At 31.5% G+C, this 21133-nt stretch overlaps 4 protein-coding genes across 4 annotated transcripts; 3 read left to right on the top strand and 1 right to left on the bottom strand.

Moving 5' to 3' along the window:
* The first annotated feature begins 6508 nt into the window (after positions 1 to 6508).
* On the top strand, positions 6509 to 8849 carry LOC128397252 (peptidylglycine alpha-hydroxylating monooxygenase-like). The gene is made up of 3 exons (XM_053357960.1): positions 6509 to 6747; positions 7174 to 7827; positions 7937 to 8849. Exons 1-3 carry the CDS (start codon positions 6619 to 6621, stop codon positions 8216 to 8218), a joined length of 1065 nt encoding a protein of 354 aa, XP_053213935.1. The 5' UTR covers positions 6509 to 6618; the 3' UTR covers positions 8219 to 8849.
* Positions 8850 to 9292: 443 nt separating this feature from the next.
* Positions 9293 to 10681, bottom strand: LOC128397025 (enhanced level of genomic instability 1-like). The gene has a single exon (XM_053357689.1). The coding sequence runs from the start codon at positions 10679 to 10681 to the stop codon at positions 9293 to 9295; it is 1389 nt and encodes a 462-aa protein (XP_053213664.1).
* A 3160-nt stretch (positions 10682 to 13841) lies between these two features.
* Positions 13842 to 21043, top strand: LOC128397238 (prestin-like). Its single transcript, XM_053357946.1, has 11 exons — positions 13842 to 14504; positions 15209 to 15319; positions 16138 to 16825; positions 17246 to 17507; positions 17623 to 17700; positions 17769 to 17864; positions 17924 to 18030; positions 18116 to 18295; positions 18375 to 20479; positions 20592 to 20699; positions 20768 to 21043. Exons 1-9 carry the CDS (start codon positions 14138 to 14140, stop codon positions 18856 to 18858), a joined length of 2373 nt encoding a protein of 790 aa, XP_053213921.1. The 5' UTR covers positions 13842 to 14137; the 3' UTR covers positions 18859 to 20479; positions 20592 to 20699; positions 20768 to 21043.
* LOC128397026 (holotricin-3-like) lies at positions 20465 to 20917 on the top strand. Its single transcript, XM_053357690.1, has 3 exons — positions 20465 to 20479; positions 20592 to 20699; positions 20768 to 20917. The coding sequence occupies exons 1-3, from the start codon at positions 20465 to 20467 to the stop codon at positions 20915 to 20917; spliced, it is 273 nt and encodes a 90-aa protein (XP_053213665.1).
* Positions 21044 to 21133: the final 90 nt, after the last annotated feature.

Genomic DNA, 21133 nt, shown 5'->3' on the forward strand with positions numbered 1-21133 from the left:
AATTGTTTATGAACTTAAATCAAATTGATTATAGTTGACCATATTTTGATTATATTGATAATCACAATTAAAAGTCTAGAATATGATCATCCCAAAGTTAATTGTTTCAGGTTGATCATATTTTGATCATATTGATAATCACAATTAAAAGTCTAGAATATGATCAACCCAAAGTTAATTGTTTCAGGTTGATTATATTTTGATCATATTGATAATCACAATTAAATCTAGTGAACGATTCTAGCTAATTGTTTATGAACTTAAATCAAATTGATTACGTTGATCGTATTGTTGATCATATTGATAATCACAATGAAAAGTCTAGAATATTATCAACCCGAAACTAATTGTTTCAGGTTGATCATATTTTGATCAAATTGATCGTATTGATAATCACAATCTAGTGAACGATTCTAGCTGATTGTTTATGAACTTAAATCAAATTGATTATAGTTGACCATATTTTGATTATATTGATAATCACAATTAAAAGTCTAGAATATGATCATCCCAAAGTTAATTGTTTCAGGTTGATCATATTTTGATCATATTGATAATCACAATTAAAAGTCTAGAATATGATCAACCCAAAGTTAATTGTTTCAGGTTGATTATATTTTGATCATATTGATAATCACAATTAAATCTAGTGAACGATTCTAGCTAATTGTTTATGAACTTAAATCAAATTGATTACGTTGATCGTATTGTTGATCATATTGATAATCACAATGAAAAGTCTAGAATATTATCAACCCGAAACTAATTGTTTCAGGTTGATCATATTTTGATCAAATTGATCGTATTGATAATCACAATCTAGTGAACGATTCTAGCTGATTGTTTATGAACTTAAATCAAATTGATTATAGTTGACCATATTTTGATTATATTGATAATCACAATTAAAAGTCTAGAATATGATCATCCCAAAGTTAATTGTTTTAGGTTGATCATACACAGGATTTACACTAGAGTTGATTGATGATTTTGTAATAACGATTTAATTAAACTCAACTTAAATAGATGTACCGTTTTATCAAAAAAAATAATTACAATTAGCAAATCAAAACATCATGACCCCTTGAACGATAGTAGTGTAATGCCAGTGTTAAAGAGAGCTACCAGCAAGCTACCATTGATCATGACCTCATGAACAATAACGAATTAAGTATCTGTATAATCATGAATGGTCTTTAGAAATGTGGAATGATAAACAGACATTTGCCACAACAGTGATGCACAAACATATACGGCAGCTTCTTGACAGCTTTAGAAAAACATCTTATTCGACATGGTGAAATTTGTTGAATATAAGTCTATAATATCTATAAGTAATTGAGCAATATGAGATAATACTCATGATTATATCAAACAGATACTCTAGATTCGTTATCGGTTTGAAAAACACTGACAATACAACAAACTACTTGTCAAGATTGATCTAGGGTGACTTATGTTTTCTTTTTCTAGTTCCACGAGTCTATTTTTTTAATTCGGCTACTTTTAATCTCTTTCTTAGAGCTGTGATGAAAAGAGAAACAGAACGAGATTAGATTGAGAATTGAATCGAGAAACACATATTATAATTATCTGACCAATAAGATGTTTGAAAAGAGTTCCTAATTCTGGTTCTCGTAGACGTTTATCAATAACTGACTAAATATCAATACTCACTAGATCAATTAGAGAGGAGTAAGAACGTAAATTGTTGAGTCAAAAATTAGACTCTGAGGATCAGATACAAACTTCTAATGGGTTAGGTTAGGTTAGGTATCTACAGACTAGCAGAGAATCTCCGCCAGTCATTAAATCAAAATTAAGTTAAATTACCAAAAGTAACCCAAAAGTTTAAAATTTTCCCCAAAAATCCAATTCTTAATAGATTAATTCAAAAATTGAAACAAATCAAATTTTCTGATAAATAAGCTACCACTAAAGGTCTCTGAAAATAATTAATTGTAATCAAGTGTCACTATGGTCATTTTCCCTCATTAGTGATTAACTCGTTCATGACCTTTAGTCAAATCAAAGTTAAATTACAATTTTTCATGAACCAAATTACAAATAAATTGAAAATAAGCGTTTCGTTTGTGTCGTGTGTCCATCAACAGCAAGCCAGAGACTCTCCAGCTTAGGAACCAATGACACCCAACTTTTGAGTAAATTGACTGTCAAATGTAGAAACTACGATTGCCAAGTCAATGGTAAATACTACGATATACTGAAGCATCTTCAGTATTGCAAGAGTGATACATTCAAGGTAAACTCAATTATATGTGGACTATTCGTAAAGAAGGATCAGAGAAAGAACAACAAGATTTAGATGAAGGACCAAAGACGCCAGAAGAATACCTGAAATCGTTTGACCTCAGATTGATGATCCAAAGTCCCGAAAGCTTCATCCACCAGTTCCGTTCAGAGCAGAGAAAAGAGTAAGAGAAGCCGATAATGAAAAAGTGATTCGAATTGGTTTACCAGAAAGAGAAACAATCATTGTGAGACCACCAACAAAATCTCCAAGAAAAGAAGAACCAAAAAGTAAAAGTGAAAGCCAAAGAAAAGTAGATTGGATTCTACCCGAAGAATTGATTTATTCAGATTTTTCCAATTCTGGTTCTTCACAAGAAAAGGAAAAAGAAATTGAGAAAGGCAAAGAATCTTCGCCTAAACCCTCAACATCAACTGCACCCGAACAAGAGTATACACCTAAAGTGTTGGATGATTACAATGTTGAACAACCAACAGATTGGACAGCAGAATCTGCAGTCGCAGCAAGAGTTCGTGTAGCTGAAGTAAATTGGGAAGGAATAGATGGAATTTTAAATTCGAATATTATTCCTAAGAAAACTATTCAATTGGAATTGAATCCGTTGTTGGAACCAGCCGAGATTCGTCCTAACCCACCGAAACTCACAATACCTGAGATATGTAGAAGCCGTGAGTTAACCAAAGAAGAAAAATTAAAGAAAATCAAGAGACGATTCAAAGAGAAGAAAGAGAAAGATTTGGGAAAATAGAGACGCCAAGATATAAACAGAAGAAAGAAAATCAAAGACTTTCTAGAAGCAAATTCAAATAAGAATAAAGTATTCAGCGTTTCCGAAAATATCCATGGTCGAAGAATCTTCAACGCTTGGAAAACCCTGAATGATGAAGGTATAAAGGTCTGCGCCATTGACATAGAAACTTGTAAAGTAATGACTCGATCAGGAGAAAAAGCTATGCCAATTTGGATAGGAGTTGTGGATGCTCGTGGTAACATTAAATTTAATGAATTAGTACGTTATCCAGTCGACTCAATTGTCAGTATGAATACTGAATTTCATGGAATCACATGGGAAATCGCAAAAGGAGCAGATGCCTTTGGAATTGTTAGAAAACGTCTCATCCCAATATTAGCTGAGTTCGACAGAATAATTGTAGCCGGAGGTGTATTAGATTTCATTGCAATGGGATTCACCTTGGATGATTGGAACATTATCCCAAGAGATGTTAACCATTACCACGCCTGCCGAAAAGAGCCTTTGATGTTTGGATTAAAATTCATAACCTTCATGATGTTTGGATTCAACAAGCAGAACATTCGCCCATAGTCGATGCTGGGTTTACATTACTCGCTTATTTGGTCGACTATGAACATTCCGAAGATACTTATGAAGAAGCTACAAAAAGCCTAAGTTGGCAAAACCCGCTGCCTCATGAACGTTATCCGAAGAATCTTAAGATGGCATTATTACAAAGTCAATAGGAAAAGGAAAAAGCCTGAGAATGTCCAATCAATTGATGAAATAATAAACGACACCATTGAGTTCAAAAAAAAGCTTTATCGAGGATCAAAGATTTACCAATGTCCTTTCTGTATGACTAAAGGTCAACCCGGAAGGAAACACAATATGTCCGTTCATATAAATGGAATCGAAAGAAAGGATAAGGATGGAAATGTCCTTTTTGTTCAACCATGTGCGATTAGAAGAGAAAGAAAACCAGCAGTTAATGGCAAATATGAAACTGTTGAACCAATCGATATCACTGATCATGAGAAAAAATTACTCTTACCTGGATTCTCCGAACATTGCTTTCAGTCTAAGCTTTAACTGCTAACCAAAAAAAAGAATTACTTTGTACTTACTGTACTTTGATTCCTTTTTCATTCGGTCAATATTATCTTTTAGATTTCATTTCTCTTTTTAATAAATCATTTTCATTTTATTTCTTGGCTGTAACGACGGTGCGTTGTCAGGCAGTGCCTGACAAATTCTATGAAAGATTTTTATCAATTTATTCAGTTTAAATAGAATCAAGCAAAAGCACCATCTTTCTCTTCTTGAGCACGGCGAATGAATTTCATACCAGCATCCACACATTCAGGTTTTGCCAATAATTCTTGAGCAGTCTGTTTTCGCAGTTCAAAAGAAGCCTTCCGACCAACTAGAGATTGATTATCAATTAATTGTGTCAGTGCTTGATAAGATGTGATGATTATACAGAGTTCTAGATGATTGAGATAGTAAGAGTAAAAAATCAATGGAAAAGCCTTTGAGACAATGTATACAGTGTTCTAGATGAGCAATGTTGTACAATCAAGAAAGAGACACCAATGAGAAAGCCTTTGAGACAATGTATACTTGATAAGATGTGATCAGAAGTGATGAGTATACAGAGTTCTAGATGATTGAGATTGTACAAGTAAGACTAAGACACCAATGAGAAAGCCTTTGAGACAATGTATACTTGATAAGATGTGATGAGTATACAGTGTTCTAGATGATTGAAATTGTACAATCAAGAAAGAGACACCTCTGAGAAAGATTTTGAGACAATGTATACTTGATAAGATGTGATGAGTATACAGTGTTCTAGATGATCAAGATTGTACAATCAAGAAAGAGACACCAATGAGAAAGACTTTGAGTTAATGTATACTTGATAAGATGTGATCAGAAGTGATGAGTATACAGAAATCTAGATGATTGAGATTGTACAAGTAAGACTAAGACACCAATAAGAAAGACTTTGCGACAATGTATACTTGATAAGATGTGATGAGTATACAGTGTTCTTAATGATAAAGATTGTACAAGTAAGAAAGAGACACCAATGAGAAAGCCTTTGTGACAATGTATACTTGATAAGATGTGATGAGTATACAGTGTTCTAGATGATCAAGATTGTACAATCAAGAAAGAGACACCAATGAGAAAGCCTTTGTGACAATGTATACTTGATAAGATGTGATGAGTATACAGAAATCTAGATGATTGAGATTGTACAAGGCAGACTAAGACACCAATGGGAAAGATTTACAGACAATGTATACTTGATAAGATGTGATAAGATGTGATGAGTATACAGTGTTCTTAATGATAAAGATTGTACAAGTAAGACTAAGACACCAATAAGAAAGGCTTTGCGACAATGTATACTTGATAAGATGTGATGAGTATACAGTGTTCTAGATGATCAAGATTGTACAATCAAGAAAGGCACACTAATGAGAAATGGCATCTGCATCGCTGGGTAAAGCATCAAATCGGAAGGTGAAAGTGATGGGTAATCAACTTGTCCAAAATTTCCCCTGGCAAGGATAAAAGCAGTTAAAATTAATAAAGAGTCCATGGTTGGGTCACTTCGATTCCAAAGCGGTGGCCGATCAAATGTCGTCGTTTCCAATGAACTTGAAATGAATATGAAAACAATGAAAGAAAACAAAACATCCACCGAAAGTAAACTTTTCTTTCAATTGAGAAATATGATTAACAAATTGTTACGAAGATAATTATACGTTAAATGACAAGAGAAGAAGAAGAAAAAATATTCAGGTCATACGTTAATTCAATTAATCGTTGAGACATTTAACAAACAAGGTTAAGGTGTGTTTAGGTAAGTAACTAATTGTATTTTTTTTTCTTTCTCATTAATCAGCCTTTTCTTCAATTGTAATTAATATTTTCATTCAATTAGTTTGAGCTTCTTCATGTCAATTTTGATTAGATTTACTTTATTGATTAACTACCGACACTATTAACAAGTATTGATGGCACTTAATTGCTTATCTATTTGCTCGTCATCAACATCAATCTATTTTTCATGTAATATTTTATTCAGTTATTATCTCATTTAATTCGATTGGAATTGTTATTAATTGTTGGAAAAGAAGAGAGAAAAACTTAACGCGACTTAACATTTCGGTAAATTGTCCAATCTCATCAAATACTATCAATACAATCATCTGAACCAACGGACGTTTTAATTGTGACATTTGACAGAAAGTCCCGTTATCTTTAATCTCTGGACTAATCTCTTGGTGAATGTCTATCAATCTAAGGTCAAAACGGTACTTATGGGATGAGGAACACTGAACAAATAGAGGGCCGAAAGAGTTGATTGTTTTTGGAAAAGTTGAAAAAAAGTTCGAATCGATTTTGAACATTTGAATTTACCACTAAAACGATCGAGTGATTCGTTGCCATGGAAACGTTTGTTTTAGTTGAGTTTTGACAGAACAGAAATTTGATTTTCTTTCTGATTCGCAATCATTTCCTCTAAAAGGATAAACATCATGACTGATCTTTTTCTCATCGAATTTTTCTAATTATTGTTAATTACTATTCTCCCATGGAACTAATTGCCTCACATATTGTTTCGATTGGGATTTTAATCTCAATTGGTTATAATGTTTCATCTTCTCCTAATCTTGGATGGAAACAATTTCCAATGTTGATGCCAAATGTTCAACCAAATAAGGTTTGTGACCATGAATTTGTTTCTTTTGATTGTTGATTGTTGATCATTTCAATCTTCAAAAGCAGATTATTCCATCATCTTATTAATAAACATCACCATTCTGATGATTATTTCCATTTTCTAGTAACATAGTGTTTTGGAAAAAAGATTTTCTTTTCATCTTCTATCTGACGAATTCAAGTTTATAATTGAAAACGAATCATTTTCTACCTTGATTAACATTTAGTTCATTTTTTGTTTATAGAGCGTAACCAATTAATCTTCCAGTTAAACATTTACATTAATTAATAACTACAATTACTCCTTGATTCTATTCTCGACTCAATTCTCAAGTTGTGTAAAGATGATTAGTCGGTGTTATGATTTCAATTTTTTCCATATTCAAATTGATCAACTAATTTTGTTTTTCTCATTTTTCATTTACAGAAAGATTCATACCTTTGTACAGCGTTTAAAATGCCAAGATATGAGACTGAATATATTGTGGAATTCATTCCGAATGCAACTATGGCAACGGCTCATCATATTCTCATCTATGGTTGCCAATTACCAGGTTATTACGAACGTGACACCCCTCGAGCGGTTTGGGAATGTGGAGAAATGGCTGGAGGGGTTGACGGTAATTCACCTTACAAACGAGCTGCCGTTTGTAAAGGAGTCCAATCAATTATTTACGCTTGGGCCATGGATGCACCTAAATTGGTTCTACCTGAAAAAGTTGGCTTCAAAGTCGGAAAAGAAACGGAAATCTCTTTCCTAATCCTTCAAGTTCACTATGCTCATGTTGATCGTTTCCTAAATGGTGACTATGATCAATCGGGAATTATTTTATCCATGGTTCCAGGTATCACAAAGACGGTTACAAAACGAGCCGGAGTACTACTTTTAGGAACTTTAGGTCACATTCAAGCCCGATCAACGGAACACATGGAAACCTCATGTAGAATTAATCAGCCAATTGTGATGCATCCATTTGCTTTTCGTACTCACACTCATAAACTCGGTAAACTTGTTACCGGTTGGCTTATCAAAGATGGAGAATGGAAACTAATTGGAAAACGAGATCCACAAAAACCTCAGGTAAACTAATTTCTCATTGTTTAAACTGAAACATCGATTGATTAATTGTTCACCTTTTACTGTTTAAACTGTTGATTAATTGGTTCTTTTTATTTACTATTCTCATCAGATGTTCTATCCCATAAAAAATGACTCCATTGTTATAAAGCAGAATGATGTTGTTGCTGCGAGATGTACAATGGAAAACTATCTATCACATCCTGTTTCCGTTGGACCCACTGGAGATGATGAAATGTGTAACTTTTACATAATGTTCTGGGTCGACGGAGATGATGATTTAGAACAAAAATATTGCTTCTCCTCTGGACCTCCAACATATTATTGGTCTCAAGATCCATTGATAGGAAAAGTACCCTTGTCCATCGACAAGAAAGCGAGTAACATCAATTAGAATCGATCATTAATCCGATAGGACGAATTTCAAATTCTCAATGTCGAAGAAAAAAAAACAACAACAACAAAAACAATTGCCATTCTCCTTGGGGCATGAAATAATCAAAAGAAAACTCTTTTATCATTGTCAACAATCATTCTTCAGGCTTCATCATCATTCCCACTTGATGATTTTCTTTGACAAGACTAAAAGATTCAAATCTGATGAACTCATTGAACCTCATCTCCTGATATCTCATCATGTTTCCTTCATCACAATTGATTCTTGAAATGAATTTTCAAAAGATTATCATATATCCAAAGCTAACTCCAAATCTATTATCCATCTCAACTAAACCAAATCTGCTTTTGACCTCAGGGTCTATTGGTGTCTTATGGTCAATTATTTCATCATTCAAAAACTTTTATTTATGGATTAACTGTTAATTGTTAATAACTGCGAATTTAAATTATATTCTAACTGTTGAAATTGTAAAGATTGTGATTAATCTACCATGACTTAACCAATGTTATTATTTGACAATCATTATTGTTTATCATTTGATTCATCAAACACAATTAACTTGTTTTCAATGAGCTATTAACTTTTCTAATCCAATTGTTATAAAATTGTCCATTTTTATTGACAATCAATCTAATTGTTTCACTCTTGATGGGTTGAAAATTTAATTGTTGCTTCATTACAAAAGGAGCAAAAATTTATTGTGATCAATTTATATATAATTTATATATTATCATGTGTTCAATTTATCACATTTCAAGCAATTAAAAATCAATCATTATCTTCAATGTGATAATTAATTATCTCATCATTTAATAAGAGAGTAAGATAAGTTTTCCTCCATGAGGAGAACTACAATTAAATTGATTAAAATGTTTAGTCGACAATTTAAAATACAAATACTGTCAAAGTTAAAATATAATAAAAACATTTACAGTTACAAATTGTAAATCAGTTGATGAAATTGAATTGCCAATCAGATGAGTGGAAATTAATCAAGTTTTAAATTAACTTGAAAGTCAAGACACAATTAACACTCATTTGGAAAAATTTTCACCTCGAATCAGCGATTTAATCTATTACTGAGAATTTTATAAGAAAAGGATCAACTGGACCAATTGGCACTTTCGCTGTTCGAGAACCTCGAGTATTATATCGTCGACTATTCTGATGGGTTGTAATTAACGACATGTAGGGAAAAAATTCTGTGGCAATTGTTTGCCGACTCATGAAGCGACCATGTTTCTTAATTGAATCGTTTAATTTGTTGGTGAACTTTTTAGAATCGTAAGTCTCCTTTGGCCTTTTAATCATTTCATCGCCGAAAACTTTATTCGTCAACTTTTCAATTGTATCTATAAACTCATCGGCTATTTGTCGACAATTAATCGACTGGTCAAAAGGGATATCTCTTCCTTGAAGAAAATACGAACGAGTTTCATCGGCACTTAAAATTCCAACTTTGGTGGTAATCAAATCGTTTAAACATAATAAATTATATCGCCTGATTTGTGAAGGAGTTTCGTCGTCTAAGGTCACTTCCATTGGTTCATCGGTCAAATCTCCGTTGGAATTGTTACAATTATATTGATGCTCATTGAGAGTTCGTCTCACGTCCCCGTTAAAAGTGGTAACATTGATCGGCGACAATTGGAGAGGCCGATTTTCACTCGATTCTTTATTCACTATCTCGGTTAAATGTTTAACAATTTCCTCTGATTTTGGTGGGTCCATTTCAAATATCTTCAGTGGAGAAATGAAATTTTCCAAGTGTTCAGAATAACGATTAGCGGTTAAAATGATTGGCTTCTTGCTCTCTTGGACAAGGTTCTTGAGGACTCGCCAGAATCCGTTGACTATGTTACTAATCATGAAATCGATGTCATCAAATAAGATTATACTGTTTGAGGATAATGAGATTTCAGCTGTATCATCACGGTCATTGAGATCTGGTGAGGCCCAAAGTGAGGTTAATTTGGGAGTATCATTGAGACAAACTTGATGAGTCTGTATTGTTTCATGAAGTTTCTCAGTTGTATAATTGATCTTTTCGGTGAGGCCACAATTAACTTCAAATATTTTGTACTGTAACTCCTTAGCGATTGCATAAACTAAGCAGGTTTTACCAACACCGGGAGGACCGATTATCAGAATTGCTTCATTTTCATCACCACTCGTCCAATCTTCAATGTACCTTTTAATTTCAATGAATTTCTCTCGAGAACCGATCATTTCCCCGACATGATTTGGTTTATATTTAGTAGTCCATAAAAGTTGACTCTCTATTTTCACGGTTGGTAAAAACTCAACACTAGGTTGTTTTTTCATCTTTTTGGAAACATTTTTATCGTCATCTGCCCGTTTCCGTCTTGACCTTAATTTACCTCGTTTACCAATAGGTTCATCAATAGTAATTACAGGACTTCGTCGAATTAAAAATCTTTCAATTGAAGAAGCCATTGGTTCACAAATAAGATGAGACAAGATAAGTCACCAAAATTGTTAACTTCCAAATTTTCTTATTCTATTCATAGACATTTAATCATGTTCCATGTGAAAAGAAATCTGTTAATCAATGGAAAACAAACTGAGAGACAAACATAGGACAAAGGCCTCAACAATTGGAATTAAAAACGACAATTAAAACCAATAAAAATCAAATTAACAATCAAAACAAAATCAAGAACAAAGTGAAAACCAGAAAATAATTGTTTACATTTTCCCTCGCAATCGAACATCGATTATCAATTATCGATACATCGAACTTTTTTTCTACTAAATGTTGATCAGAATAAAGAAATTAATTAATTGAGCTGATAATTAAATGGAATTTCGTCATTTGAATTCATTGGAAATTGTTTCCTCCATGAAAAGAGATTGAAAACTTTTCTTCAGAGAAAAATTGTTAGAACAAAAAACTTTCTTTTCGAGTGGAATTGATTTTCTTTCTCTTTATTTTCGAAACGTAACTTTAATTACTTTCAATTAGCGAATAGAAAATTTATCCTGATTAAAGTTCCTTTTTCCTAGTAAGTTGGAAATTGTGATAAAGTGATACAGAAGATGAAAAAAAAAATCGGTGGAGAAAAAAGTCTCGAATTTCTCGAAAGTGAGAGAAAAAAAAGAAGACAAAATCGATAGAACGTCGAATCTGCGCAAAATGTACAAATGACCTGGAAAAAGAAGGTTAATCAAAAGGAAGATGATATTCTCAGGTAAATATAAGAAGATAAAAAGAAAGAAAAGAAAGAGAAATTGAAAAAAGAAAAGAAAAGTTCGAGGTTCAGGTAAATAAAGAAGAAAAATTTTCTTCTCCAATGAAACAAATTCGTTATATCTTATTTTTCTCATAGAACTGAACATATTGTAGAATCAGAGATTCTCATGAACAGAGAGATAATCATGAAGTGACCTTGGTGATAAGTCTTAGCATCTTCATCACCATGATAATAATAATGTTAAGAAGATCGAGAAACGCAATTAAGATGTAATCATCAAATGATTAGCATCATTTTCTCAGAATCAACAAACTATCAACATCATTAAAATCAGTTCAATGTAACAATTTAAACCATGTAAACAAAACCATCGTCAACAATTAAAGGTAAACATCAATAGTTATGGAAATCGAGTTCAATTTGGTCCACAATTAAAATTAATTGTCTAGGGTAAGTTCATTTTTCTAATATCAATCAGTTGAAATGATTAACTGATTGTGATTGATTCTAATATCTTTTTGTTGTTGCTGATTGATTGTTGATTCAAGATAATTAATAAAACTGTTGTATTGTTGTTATTTTAATTGTTTTCATTAAATCTGATTGATGGTCAAGGTAATGAACACTTAATCAACTACTATTTTTAATCATTTCCATTTAAATTGTTGTTAATCATTCAATAAGTTTTATTGTTTGAGATTTATGATTTAGAAAACAATTAAATAATTGATATCTAATTAAATTGATAATCATCTGTAATCTTGATTGAGACTCTTAATCAATTCAAACAATCAAATGGCATAACAATCAACTATGGTCTTAATCATCACTAATTGTCAACTGAACATCTCGAGGACAATTAGTTTAATTGTTAATCACTAATTACCACTTTGGGAACACAAAAAAAGCGATACTAGGCCAATGATTAAAAAGATCAGGGTAGCAATTAAATTTAATTGTTTACCTTGAAAATCAGTTAATTGTTATACTAACCTTTCCCCTCTTGAATAACACTAATTGTTAATAATTAACGATGATAATTAAAATGATTGATGATCAATTGATTTACTGTATCAATATTATTTCAAATTGTCACAATATATCAATAAGTTTACAATTAGTTGATAGATCAACAATTTAATTACAATAGAGAAACAAAATTAGATTAAAATTATTAATATTCATACACAATTGAATTAACTCTGATTATCTAGATTAATTGTAATCAAAATGAATTCAATCTGAATTAATTTTCCTTGATCTTAATTGTTGTGAATATAACAAAAAAAAAACAAGCGAAATATCAATCAACCCAATTAACTAGGCAATTCCTTAATCAAAGTGAATTAATTTTAATCATTTCAACAATATAATGAGAGAAAACCTTAATCCATTTTAATTAATCACTAACCCTCATTAGTATGAGACCCTTATTACAATTTAACAATTAGCAGGAAGAAAAACAAAATTAACTAATCATCTTACTGACAATTTTATATTTACATTAATTGACAATGATTAGTTAATTGTGATGGAAGACAAATTGAAGGAAATAAAAAAGAAAACAAAATTAACTAATTAACTTTGATAAGTTAAATTGCCACAGGATCAACATTGAACTTGATAGTGAACAATTAACGTTTAAATTGTTAATTAAACAATCTTACAGACTAATTAGAATAATCTTTTAATTGTAACAATCAACGTAATCAACTGTTAATTATTATTATTATTTAACAAGAAATTAATATCAATCAAAAATTATCATTATTATTATTACAAAAGTAGAAAAGTTAATCAATCTGATTAATTGGATTTTAATTTTTTACTCACTCACAAATTGATTGTGAACAAGATAAAAAGTAAATTAACTAAATAAACTAAATCAAATATGACAACAACAATTAACTACCAAGTCTACAATTTAAAATGATAATTTAAATTGCAAACAATTAAACAATTTGATGTTGAAATTTAAAGACAAACATAGAAGACAGAAAACAAATTAACTAATCACAATCATCATCAGCTTTGATTATTATTAAAAGATATTGATATTCATGGTCAAATTTAATTATTCACAATTAATTTACATTTACGTCTTTCATTAAACACAATTGAGATTAATTGTAATTTAAATATACAATTTACCTAATAATCATCATAACCAACGACAAGGGTTGAATTGTGATTCTAATCATTTGGTGAAAAATGATCAACACGATGAATCTTTGTTAATTAAGGAGCCTCATCACCTTACAATTAGATTTAATAATAGTCATTAATGAGGCTGTAAATTGTGATAATTATCTTCTTCTCTCTCTCTCTCTCTTCCTCTCTGTCTATTTATCTTCCTTATCATCTTTCCCACTCAAATAGACTCTCTCATACTCTCTCTCCTTTTCCAGGCTGATTATCATCATTCAACCTGAGCCTTTGGAATCAATCACAATCATAATTGTTGATTTCTCTTAATAATATTTTCTTATTCTCTTTTTTCCCTATTGATTAAGCCCTTCCACGAACAATTAAATTTAATTCAGTGTAACAGTGACTCTCGATTTCGATCTCTTTCTCTCTCTCTCTATGTGTATGTCTCCATGTATCTTCACCAGTAATTCATTTTGATTTATTAATCAAGTTCAAGTTCGTTGGATAATCATTGATAATCTTTCGGTACAATTACCGCTGCCATCAAATGAGTAGACGAAAACCTATTGACCCAGGTCATGTTAACCTGGGCGTCGATATGGATCCACATGGTGAAAGTGATAACGGTAAATGTCAAACCAATTCGATGCCTCCAAGTCCTCGATTGAATATAAATCGAGTCGCTTATTCAGTTCGTGATTTTCATGAGGAGTTTGAAGTCGTCGAACCGGCAAAAAAGACCTTACAATATAAAGTATCTCGACATTTCCTTGGTGCTTTTACTTGTTCAACCAGCGAGTTTATCGAAAGTGCTTTTCCAATAGTTAATTGGATACGAAATTACAATTTAAAACAATCACTTCTCGCTGATATAATTGCTGGAGTCACTGTTGCAATATTTCAAGCCCCTCAAAGTAAGTATCAGATTAATCAAGTTAATCAATCATCTCAATTTGTTGTTTCTTAAATAATAGACAATGTTAATTGTTAATTAATTGTTCTAGATGTTTTTTTCTCGTATTTTATTAATATTTCCCTCTCCTTCCTTAATTAATCTTGAAGTGATTTGATTAAGTACCATCACCTTTGGAGTCTCAGATTCAACCCAATTACTGTTATTAATCAACAATCAATTTACAATGGTGTTGGTTGTTTTTTGTTTCTTACTATGATTAAAACCACCAAACAATTAATATTCACATATAATCCTAGTAATTAACAATTGATTAACAATCAAAACTGCGAAAAAAAAACCTTTCTGATTGTAACAATCAAGGTTAATATCAGTATTTAAATAGAAAGACAAAACAAACGATGGATAATAACAAACAATTAAAACAATTAGGTACAATTAACTACATGTATATACAATAATTAATGAAGATTTTATCATGTTAGAGTTAATTGTGCTTGCTATCAAATCAATAAATTGGCAATAATCAAATCAACACAACAATAACTAATCAAAAGATACACGTTTATGATAACAATTAAGACATAAACAAGCCTTTCAATTTCAAGTTGATTACAATTTATTTTTTCATCATATGATTTAACTAATTTATATATAACTCAAAGACTAATTAACTGATCCGAATTGTTAACAATTAATCAACAGGTATGGGTTATAGTTTAATTGCTCATGTACCTCCAGTCCATGGGCTCTACACTGCCTTGTTCCCAATGGTTATGTATACAATTTTTGGAACCTCAAGACATTCATCAATCGGTAAGAATTAATTAATTGCTGGTAATGATTAACATTGCACAACATTAATATTTACATGATTAACTGATCACAATCATCTGATTACTGATTGCAAGCGCAAAAATCACAATTTAAGTTTACCAATGATGATGATGGTGGTTACGATTATCCAATTACTGTTATTATTAATTGTTGATCAACAATCAGATTTATTGTCTGTATATTGTTTATTTGATTGATTTTAATTGCTGACTGTCAATTTGATTAAATTAACTATTATTATTACACATTTATCTTATGTTAATCTCAATTGACATTTACAATTAAATTGATTTGATTGTTGGTGATAAGTTTTTTTTTTCAATCATTTCAAGTCTTTCTTATGGTACAAAAAAACTTAATTGTTAATATTTTTAAGTTAATTGTTTAAATTGATTATCACTTTTCCAGTTTAAACTTGATTAGTGATGACGATCACAATTTAGTTTATCTCTCAATTAACTATTAGATTAAATTGTTTTCAATCAAATTGCACAATACCAATAAAAGTTTGCGTCTTAATTGTCGTTGATTGTTTGCAACGAAAATTCAAATTGTCATGACAATAGATTTATAATAATTATTGATAATCATTGGATAATAATTACCACCGAGATTAATATCAATAGTTAATTATGGTAATTGAATTAGTATCAAAGTTAATTTGCAAAGTAATTAAGTTTATATCAAATTTTATCATAAAATTGGTTAATTATTATCAATCAATTTGCAAAAGCGAAACGAGAATGACGTTTAATTGTTGAACGATTTGATTGTTAATTGTTTCGCAATCAATTTAGGTGCATTTGCAATTGTTTCCGGAGTGATGACGGGAAATGTGATTGTCCAAGTGATGGAGAGCCATGGGGTCAGTTTAGCGCAAATTGAAGCGGGTACTTCGAGTAAACCATTGGTAACGGAAGCGACAATCGAAACGACGACAATGATGGCGACAACCGAGTTTACATCATCATCATCGATAGCGAATAATTTTGTCAATAGTCAAACCGGTACTCAGACTGTTGACTTTAAAACTTACGAAATCGCTGCAGCGATCAGCTTTATCATGGGTATCATCATGCCGTTAGCGTCATTCCTGCGACTTGGCTTCATATCGATCTACCTATCAGACCAATTTTTATCGGGCTTTACAACCGCTGCCGCACTTTACATCTTTACATCTCAATTACGATATTTAACCGGCGTCCATCTTCCCTATCGAAGTGGCTACTTGGCCATAGTTTACACGGTCTATGATCTAATCATTGAATGGAAACATATCAACATCTCCTGCTTAATTATCTCGGCAGTGGCCATGGCGATTCTACTTTTCTCAAAAATCTATGTCAACAAATGGCTCTTTCGACTTGGTATTCAAATACCTTTTCCAATTGAACTTTTGGTCGTAATTGGAGCGACCGTTATTTCATCAATCTTCAATTTCCATGGAAATTATAACGTTCCAATTGTGGGTCATATTCAAGCAGGGTAAGAATCTAAATATCAATCAGATGATCAATAAAATCCATCATCAATTAGTCTCACAGATCGTTAATTGTTCAATTGAATAACAATCAATATTAATGATGAGCAGCAGAAAAACAAACCAAATCCAACATTCAATTAGGTAAAATTAGGTAAACATATAATTCTAATAATAATTAATAAACCATAACAATTAAAAAACATCAGCTTTGTACACGAATTAAGTTAATGATTAGCTGATTACGAAATATTAACCGTAGTGGAATTTTAATTTACCATAAATGATGTTCATTGATGATGGATGATGTTGATTGTTATAAATTTTTCTCTAATTGTAAACAAATACTACAAATTGTTACAACTAAATACACATAGAAATTCATACACATTGATAATGATTAAGTGTTGATTGTTATTTATTAGTTTACCTCCACCACAAGTGCCAAGGTTAATGATGCTTAAAATGGTTGCCTTGAGATCGATTACAATGGCACTTGTTGCATTCACAATCTCTTTGTCTATTGGTAAAATATACGCCAGGAAACACGGTTATCAGGTCGTCCCCAACCAGGAATTGTTTGCTATTGGTGCTGCTAATTTATTCGGCTCATTATTCTCGTGTTTACCTGCCGCTGCATCGCTACCACGAAGTGCGACTCAAGAAGCTGCCGGAGGCAAAACTCAGGTAGGACATGGAAACGAATCTTCAGTTTTTCTCTCATGATAAATCTGCCGATGAATTTATTTATCGATTTGATTGATTTTGACTTTTCTTTTTTTTTCATTCTAATTTCTATTAGCTGGTCAGTGCGATCAATTGTGTTCTCATCCTTTTGGTTCTCATGTATCTAAGTCCACTTCTTGACCAACTACCTAATGTAATTATCATATTTTACCGTCGATTTGTTTTTATTTTAACTAATTGTTGTCACTTTGCGATTCGCAGTGTATTTTGGCCTCAATCATTGCCGTTGCTTTAAGAGGGCTACTTGCTGAATCGAGACAGTTTCACATGTATTGGAAAATATCAAAACTAGATGGCGTAAGTGGTTTCGATTAACTTTAATTGTGAAATTGATTGTTAATTTTGTTAATTGTTAGGCTGTTTGGATGATGACATTTCTCTCAGTCATCATTTTGGATGTCGATTATGGACTTTACTTTAGTTTGGCCTGTTCGCTTCTTATTTTGATCTACAAATCGTCAAGGTAAGTGAATAATATAAACAATGCGACGATGATATTTGGAAATCAAACCATTACAATCACTGACAATTTAATTGCTAATAATTAGACCCAAAACTTATTTACTTGGACCAATCAACGAAACCGATGTTTACGTACCTGTGAAAAAGTATGTTGCCGCGAATGACATTCATGGTATTAAAATCTATCAATTCTGTGGACCTTTGCACTTTGCGAGTCTCGAGTTTTTCCGTACTGACATGATGAAAAAGATCGGGGTCAATCTAAGGTTAGTATTTGACGAACTGACCAATTGATTGGGTAAACAATTAGCTAATGAGAAGATAAAATTTCTCCAATCATTTTAGTGAACTTTTTGAACTTCGAAAGCACAAATTTCCGGATACTCGTCGGCGATCAAAAAAGGACATTCGATCACTCGACAGTCAAATCGAGCTGATGACCAATCCAAACTGGGCTCAAGTGGTCAACCAATGTCGAATTGTTATCGTGGACTGTTCAATGCTTTCCTACATTGACTCAAACGGTGTAACTGGACTTAAATTAACGGCCCAAGAGTTTGGTCAAGTTGGAATTAGATTTTTCCTGGCCGGTTGTGCACCTCACGTTATCCAAATGCTATCGAAAGATCATTTCTTCCAGGAAGTTGGACAAAACAACGTATTCATATCGGTTCACGATGCAGTTCTAGTGGCCAACAATTACCTTGACACCAATGGTTCAGAATCTAAAATACAAAACACCCCAATAGTAATCGAGCCCCTTTCAACCAACGATAAACGTCCCACCGGAGGTACTAAGGTACCAACCGAAGGTCGTAAAATTTTTTAACCCAAAACTAACGAAACCCAAATATCGGGTCAACATTTTACCAGAAAATAACTTTCATATATTACTAAAAGTTAACATATTACCTGAACAATATATTGATAATCTAAATCAAATTTACTCTCTTAATCCAATTGTTTACCAATTCATTTTCATATACAATTGTATAACCAAAGGTTAACCTCATGGTAAATGTTAATTTATTAAATATCCAGTTAATTGTTTAAAATCATCTCAGCATTTTCCTCTACACAAATTCACTGATTCTTTCAATTGGATCACAATTAGTTTATCTTAACTTGGAAAAGTACATGATAAAAGTAAATTATTATTATTCATCTAATTTGATTTACTTCTCAACAATTTAAATCTGAACAATTGTGAAAATCTATGAGACTACAAAGGTAAATTGTTACCAATATGCTGACGGCAATTTAGTTGATTGTATTAAGATGCTCAGAAATCAGTAACTACCCTGTGGGTTTAAATGCTAAGTGGGTGAGGAGGATAAAGTAAACATGATTTAATAATGGAGATGATTAAGGTTAACAATTGAAATCGTGTCTTATTTAAGATTGAGAAAAGTGATTATAATGATCAAGTTTAAATACTTTAAAAAGATGATGGAGATTAACGTTTCCATCATTGGATTAAACAATCAAATAATCTGATTGTGATCAATAATCTCACCATATTGATTTAATCTCGAGAAATTGACTTGTTCAACTTAATCATTTTGATCTTGAAAAGTAATTAACTTAAGTTGATCATTTAATGAGTGAACAAAAAAATCAATCTCATTGAAAAAAAAATCTTTGACAAAATCTAATAGACTCTTGAAGATTTAATTGTTTCCCTGGAAATTTAAAATTGATTGTTGATCATTTATCTTGCGATTTAAAAGATTAACCCTGAAAAATGAACATTTATATCAAATTGTAAATTAAATCACAAAGAATCAACAATTCTAGCCAATAATAATATCCTAATCTCCTTGATTGATTTAATCTCATCATTGATTATAAACAATCAACCTTACTAGTAGATTTGGGGTAAATTCAACAAATGATAATGAAAATAATATCTGAAATTTGATGTGATTAAATTAAGTGAAAAATTTGATAGCAGTGACGGAATCGAATGAATCTTTGATTAATCGCAATTTAAGTCCCAAAATTAAAGGTAAATTCGTTGTATAATAAACTACATGTAAAGCTCCGAGCAAAAGTGTTGGGAAAAATTACCAAAACACATTATAAACTGTACTAAATCAACATGATTAGGTTAAGAATTAAAAAATCAGAAATCGAAAGCACATGAATTTTTGTATCTGAAAATCAAGTTTTATATTAATAGTTGTCTCAAGTAAAGTGATATGGTTTGGTTTCGGAGTTTTTAAGCAAACTAATTATCCGATTTGTTTAATAGATTAATGTAAGGGAGGTAAAAATACTGAATTCGAGTCTCCGCCTTGAGTGTCGTTTTTGCTTATAACCGAAATGTTTAGATGGTTGAAAGTATCAGTTCGTGTTAACAGTCAACCAACAAACAACAATCAAATCAATTGTTTATTTGTGAATCAACAAACAATCAACAACTAATAATCAAAATGAAAGTTTTCGCTGTGAGTTGATTTATTCAATCAATCGATTTGGATAACAAACACTTTTGGATATTGTTATTATTTAAATGATCTAATGTCACTTTTTCTCTCTTTCTCTCTGTGATTCTGTTAGATTGTCGCTCTTTTCGTTATCCTCGCTGTTTCCGCTGCCATGGCTTACGAGAAGGACAATCACTGGGGTGGTCATCACCAACACGGAAAAGTTGGATACAAAGTTGATGTAAGTTCTAGTGATTAGTTGATTTGCCAATTGTTCTAATTATTTGTATGAAATATTAAACATCTTAGGTCCACCATGGTGGTTGGGGAAAACACGACAAGGGATGGACTGAACTTTACGATTCCCGAGACAAAACCACTGGATGGAAATCACATGGTCATGATAACGGTTACGGTTCTGGTCATGGTCATGGTCATAATAACGGGTGGAAAAACTAAGAAGTTTTAACTCAATCTGATTAATTTATTCTGTTCATTCACTTTATTTATATTCTATGATAAATTAAAACTGTAAATTGAAGAAATATCAACTTGATTTTTACGAATAAATTGCTTTTCAATGAATTAACTTTCTAAAATTTTCCGAAACAAAATATTGATGAATTTTTTGCAGTTAAAATCAATTTCAACATTTATCATTTCTAAATATTAAGA

This window comes from Panonychus citri, unplaced genomic scaffold, assembly GCF_014898815.1.
Source record: "Panonychus citri isolate SS breed McGregor unplaced genomic scaffold, ASM1489881v1 Contig00028, whole genome shotgun sequence".
Lineage (NCBI taxonomy): Eukaryota > Metazoa > Arthropoda > Arachnida > Trombidiformes > Tetranychidae > Panonychus > Panonychus citri.

Coding starts and splice junctions, on each gene's coding strand:
- LOC128397238 (XM_053357946.1), top strand. CDS start 14,138: ATGAGTAGACGAAAACCTATTGACCCAGGTCATGTTAACCTGGGCGTC. Junction 15,320..16,137: donor CTCAAGACATTCATCAATCG/GTAAGAATTAAT, acceptor CAATCAATTTAG/GTGCATTTGCAATTGTTTCC. Junction 17,701..17,768: donor TTCTTGACCAACTACCTAAT/GTAATTATCATA, acceptor TGCGATTCGCAG/TGTATTTTGGCCTCAATCAT.
- LOC128397025 (XM_053357689.1), bottom strand. CDS start 10,681: ATGGCTTCTTCAATTGAAAGATTTTTAATTCGACGAAGTCCTGTAATT.
- LOC128397026 (XM_053357690.1), top strand. Junction 20,700..20,767: donor AAGTTGGATACAAAGTTGAT/GTAAGTTCTAGT, acceptor TAAACATCTTAG/GTCCACCATGGTGGTTGGGG.
- LOC128397252 (XM_053357960.1), top strand. CDS start 6,619: ATGGAACTAATTGCCTCACATATTGTTTCGATTGGGATTTTAATCTCA. Junction 6,748..7,173: donor CAAATGTTCAACCAAATAAG/GTTTGTGACCAT, acceptor TTTCATTTACAG/AAAGATTCATACCTTTGTAC. Junction 7,828..7,936: donor GAGATCCACAAAAACCTCAG/GTAAACTAATTT, acceptor TATTCTCATCAG/ATGTTCTATCCCATAAAAAA.